This window comes from Tupaia chinensis, unplaced genomic scaffold, assembly GCF_000334495.1.
Source record: "Tupaia chinensis unplaced genomic scaffold, TupChi_1.0 Scaffold000427_1, whole genome shotgun sequence".
Taxonomy (NCBI): Eukaryota; Metazoa; Chordata; class Mammalia; order Scandentia; family Tupaiidae; genus Tupaia; species Tupaia belangeri.
The window spans coordinates 111472-117471 of NW_006159932.1; the positions used below are offsets into that span (position 1 = coordinate 111472).

At 44.6% G+C, this 6000-nt stretch overlaps 1 protein-coding gene across 1 annotated transcript in view; it reads right to left on the reverse strand.

Moving 5' to 3' along the window:
- The window catches only part of SASH1 (SAM and SH3 domain containing 1), a 234245-nt gene that overhangs the window by 98837 nt on the left and 129408 nt on the right, over window positions 1–6000 (reverse strand). The window contains 1 exon segment of the mRNA XM_006154951.3: window positions 161–201. Coding sequence (XP_006155013.1) covers window positions 161–201 — 41 coding nt within the window.

The following is a 6000-nucleotide window of genomic DNA, read 5'->3' on the forward strand; positions in this document are numbered from 1 at the left end:
CCAAAGCAAATAATTCTTTAAAATGAAATCTTACCAGTGTTTATTTCCAGGTAAAGAGATTCTGTGTAATCACTATATATTCACATGGTTACATTTGCTACAAAGTATTAAAAGAAAATAATTAAGTAGTTAAACCAGGTTAAACTAAGTAGTTACTGACCTATAGAGCTGTCTTCGGAGTTTGATTTATGAAGAGGGTTCCTAGAAAAGAAAAACAAATCAGATTACCAGGGATCCTTGCTTCTGAGGGAAACACAAACTCCTAACTAGCTTCATCCAGCATCAATGCTACTTAACAGGGCCAGGAAAATGTTCACAGGACATCTGGCACTGGCCTCCCTGTTTGTCGACTTTCTAGAGACAGACTCACGTGCAGGTTGTCAGCCCTGCTCCAGGGTAGGACCTATATTAAATGAGGACAGACTTGGCCAGATGATGGCCAGAGGGCTTTTCATTTCTGTGAACTATGAACTAGAAGTGCGGTAAATTACTACCACTGGAAAGTCGTAGTGGAAAAGAGAAAGCAAACAGTAATGAAAATATAAACTCATGTCCCAAATGCCACTTGGGTGGGTAAAGTGGTCACCGGTAGGAAAAATAAAGGGTGGGCTGGAGGAGGGAGGGGACCCAGTGCCCAGGGCCTGGACACCACACCGACGGGGCAGTGAGCGTATGGCGTGGCTTCTCCAGGTAGGTGTGGTGGGTGGCCCGGGCACGTACATCTGTCTTGCTGAATCTCCCAGTGTTCAAAGAGAAGCCAGGAAAATGCCATTTGTATGAGCTCCGCATTTTTCAGTGATGGCCAATAATTCCATGGTTTTTAGATCTGTCCAGGGTGAGCCAGCAGGTGGTGTAGGAGTCGGGGGCACTAGACTCTGATGTGGCTGACTGCAATTCGAGTCCCAGATGTGGTGGCTTTCTTTCATTTCTTTTCTTTTTTAAAGAGATTTTTACTATACAGTATCTGCACTTATTGGAGAGACAGAGACAGAAAGCGAGAAATCACCCCCTCCTGCCCCAGGGTAGGTGGCCATGCCGCAATCCGTTCTCCTCCATTCTTCTCTCGGGATTTTGGGCACACAAGCACGCACATGTGCCCAGCATGAGTTTTAAGTCACCGGGTCCAAGATTCGAACCATAGTCTATTACATGTGAGTCCAGAGATGTAACCATTACACCATCTGCTGGTCCCTGGCTGGCTTTCTCACTTTCCCTCTTCATTTCTGTCTCTCTCTGGTGAGTGCACGTGCTCCATAGCAAAATTTAAAAAGAATAATGATAAATAAAATTAAATACTTAAAAACAATTTTTTTAAAGAAGAAAGAAAGAAATCTGTTCAGGGTAATCAATACCTATCTGGGCAGCAGAGTGGGCCTCACCTCTACCCGGCCCCCAGGCTGCCAACATGGCTGCTCACACAGACAAGCCTGAATAACCTACACAGCCAAAGTCAATGAATGATTTCTCTGAAAACACTTAAGACAATCACCAAAGTAAAGCAAAAAGGCAAGGGAACCAAAAAACACTCAAATAGTTTGTCTCGGGCCCCCAGGACTTGGTGGTTAAGGAGCTGATCCCCAACATGGCTGGCCACATAGTTCAAGTCCCAAATGGGTGGCCTGAAAAACATGCTGGATGGGGCCAGCTGGTGGTGTGGTGGTTACGGCATTGGATTCCCACATGACTGTCTGCAGTTCAAGTCCTGGACCCGGTGACTTGCTTTGCCAGTTTCCCTCTTTCTCTGTCTCTTTCTCTCTCACTCTAGAAAGCATCCATGCCCTATAGTAAATTGGAAAATAATTTAAAATTTAAAGAAAAAAAAAGAGAAAGAATGCAGGAATGAGAAAGAAAGAAAGGAAGAAGAAAGAAAGAAGGAAAGGAAGAAAAAAGGAAGAAAAAACGGGGAAAAAAGGGAAGGAAAAAAGAGAGAAAAAGAAGAAAGAAAAAGAGAAAAAAGAGAAAGAAAAAGAAAAAGAGAAGGAAGGAAGAGAGAAAGAAAGAAAGAAAAAGAGAAAAGAAAGAAAAACACACTGAGCATATGCACCTGAGTGCCTAAAATCCCAGTGGGGAGGGGAACAAGAGGCCCCATGTCGGCGCTTCCTCCCTCTCCCTCCATCTCTCTCTGGTGAACACATGTGCCCTCTGGTAAGGTAAAAAATAAATAAATAAATGGGTTTCTCAAAGAGGGGAGAGCAGAGCTTGGAGCAATATCTTTCATTCAGTGGGTCCAAAGCCCAGAGAGCTGTTCACTACCTTCGGGTCAGCTGACCAGAAAACTAAAACGCCTGCCTGGAACGGAAGCTTGCACACTCGGGGCTGTGCACCTGGAGCTTCACTGCACGTTCACTGCCAAGAAGGAAGAGGAGTCTGGCCAAACACTCTTCACCAGGGGAGACGGGCTGGGAGGCTGGGTCTCAGGGACACTGAAGAAGTTCAAGGAAGAGAAGCAAACAGCCAGATCCCCTGGCAGAAATTTTGTCTCCCTTGCAGGTAAAAAGACCTCAAGAGTTTAAGGAGACCGGAGGGAAGGGACAGGGATCTTCCCATGCAGATCTCCCCTTACCAAACCCTCTCTCCACGCCGTTGCCACACTGAGCTGGCTGCTGGCCGAAGGCCCAGGCCCTGCAAGCACCATCATTCTCCAAGGCTGAGAGCAGAGAACTGATTGAGACTAGTGTGAAAATCTCAAAGACTTGGAACCTAGGAAGGAGGAAGAACCAAGAAGTGGGGCAGGGCAAGGGCTTGACTTGAATTCTAGCTGTTTACCCTCACTCGAACTGTGAGCATCAGACCTTGTTGGAACGTAACTCCTAGGAAGGGCTCTCCTTCTACCACGCACAAACGAAAATGCCTAAACACCACTGTACTTCCATGCTTTCTTTATGAATTTTTATATGGCTTTAAGAGGTGGTCCTTTCAAATTTTAAATTATTCAGCCAGATGTACTGAGTGACAGCAGGTCAGGATACATGGATGGATATGAAGGAATGAGGGTCACAGGTTAGGGAGGGGGTGGAAAAGAACAAAGAAGCAAATGGAGAAAGGAGAAGGGGAAGGAGGAAAAGAGGGGAAGAGGAGAGCTGAGGAAGATGAGGAGAAGAAGGGGCAGTGGCAGTCTGCTAAGGACCCCAGGCTCAGAAGGGACAAATTGACAAGGCAGCAGAACAGGTGGCCAGCAGGCTGGAGATCAAAGCCAGAAATCTTTCTAAAAGAAATAAAGTTTAAACTAAATTTAGATTCTTCATTTTATTTTAAAAACATGTACTGTTCGTACAGCAGGTGGTGAAGTAGTTAAGGCTCTGGGCTCACATTGGCGATTAAGGTTTGAGTCCCTGACCTGGTGGTTTGAAACTCACACAGGGCATGTGTGTGTGCATGCCCCAAATCCCAGGAGGGTAATGGAGGAGAAGGGACTGTGGTGTGGCTACTCCTCTCCCAACCCCAGGGGGTGATTCTCACTTTCTATCTCTCTCCTATGAGCGCACTCACCCTGTGGGAAAACAAAACAAAACAAAAAGATCCTACTCTCTTGCATTTTTTTTTTTTTTGGAGAGGTTTAGCTATAGGGCGCGTGTGCTCACCAGACAGACAGAGAGAGACATAGAGACAGAAAGCGAGAAATCACCCCCCAGGGGGGATGGTCACGCCACAATCCCTTCTCCTCCATTCTCCTCTCGGGATCTTGGGCATGCACACACACACGCCCGGCGTGAATTCTAAGCCACCGGGTCCGGGACATGAACCGCGGTTGACTACATGGGAGTCCAGCGACATAGCCATTACGCTAACTGCTGGTTCCCCTCTCTTGCATTTTGAACACAAAGTTATTATGTGTCTCAGCTATGCTGATGTCAACCAGCCTCGACTCACCAGCAGCTCAAGAGCCCCCTTAACAGAGGAAGCTCCGCTTTTATTTTATACTCTGAGGATGAGGAAGGCTTGACCCAATTGCTGAGTATACCTAGCTCTGGTCAAAACTAGATAACTGTGCAATAAATGAAAACTACGTATGTAAATGTTTGCTTTTTCTAAAGGAAATATTGGGTCATTGCAAAAGTCATGATGCATTTTTGCACAGAAAAACAAAAATACATCATGACTTTCCCAACGATCCAACTGTTGTGTGGAAAAGCAGTTAAAGGATCATTCCCTTTCTACAGCCATTTGCTGATGTATAGTAATAAGCCTTACTGATGGGCCAGCGGGTGGTGTGGTGGTGCAGAGCGCTGGACTCCCACATGGCCGACTGCAGTTCAAGTCCCAGACCTGGTGGCTTGCTTTCTCACTTGCCCTCTCTCTCTCACGCTATCCCTCTCTGGTCAAATTAAAATAAATAAATAAATGTTGACTACTTCTTTAAAAAAAAAAAGCCTTACTGAGTCTTAAAAAACGTTATCAATCCAAAGTTTATGCATATCCCAAGTTTACAGGAAACTGCGGTCTCCAAGGAGTGAAGGAAGAGACTGTGGTTCCAGTTACTGAGACGACAGGGGGGCATAGCCCAGGGACTCCAGCCCCAACATCTTTCAGTACATGCCTTACTCTCTTCATCTGGGAAAACTATACAAAATCATCTCAATTTTAGACTTGAAAAATCCAAAGTTCACTTCTAACCACTCATCTTATCCTTTCTGCCAAAAGAGAACGTTTAATATCGTAAGCATATTTCAGAACATACACTGCAGAAACAGTAAATTCTCGTCACTATACACTTATCAAAATATAATTGCATTTTCCTCTCTGAAACGCTGGCGTATAATGCTGTCATTATTTTTATCTACTTTCTTTAAACAATCACCCATCTTGAGCAATTCTATCTTCAGGTTTGGACACGTTCTACTCATTGCTTGCATTTCCTGAGGACGCCAACAGATGGCACTAGAGTCCCTCTATTCGTCTTGCCGTGGCGAGTAGGATTTTGTTTTAAAATCTCTCAAGTTTGCCATCAAGCTCAAGAACAGTGAGCCAACGTTTCCTAAGTGTGAGGCTTCCCGACTCAAATGACACGGCATGAACTTGGATACAGTGAGTTCTCCCTGCAAACGTTGGCTGGCAGAGGCAGCCATGTAAAATGTCACCTCCTTTCTCCTTGAGACTGATTATAAAATAAAATTCAGCCAGCAGGAGTGAAAATCAATGATGTAACCAAATTCCTAATTCGGATGGCAGCAGGTGGAAGGGGTTATTTGCTGATCTCCTGGTGGAAAAAATGAATGCTTAGACGTCAGCTCCAAAGAAGCCTCCCGGTAGTTCATCCTTGTTCCAGCCAGGCCCTGGATGGAGACTAGAGATGACAGGCACTGAAGCAGATGGGTGGAATCTCTGGATCCATCACTCCATTGTCGATGGGGTGAGGAGGTCGGGAACTTCAGCATGGATTCCAGTGACCAGGACGTAATAATTAACAACCCACTGGACTGGCAAAATCTGCTATATTGCATTGAGAGTTACAGGCCCAGGGGCCAGTGGTTACGGGGCTGGACTCCCCACATGGCCCACCGTGGTTTGCGTCCCAAACCTGGAGACCTGCTTTCTCACTTACTCTTTCTCTCTCTGTTTCTCTCAGGTCAAATTAAAAATAATACTAATTAATAAAATTAAATAAATAACTCTTTTAAAAAAGAAAAAATAGTCTCGGATTGAACCTTAGCAAATATCTTTTCATCAATAACTACTTCGATTAGACCCCAAACTGCTTAAGTGTAGATATTTTTTCTCAAGACCCTCAAACTGTCTGAGTCATCCCTGAAGGCAAAACTCACTTAAGAAAATTCATAAATTAGATCAAAAATCAATTTGAGGGAAGGCATCTCCTGAACTTAACTAATTTCTTCCATTCTTAGCTCAGTGTTCTAACAAATTCTTTGTTAAATTACTTCGTTCATTCATTTTCACTCATTCTTCCCTTCTTTCATTTGATAAATATGTATTTACCTTCCCAAATGAGTCAGGCTTCCTTGAGCACTGAGAACATAGCAGTAGGAAGACATGAGATTCCTG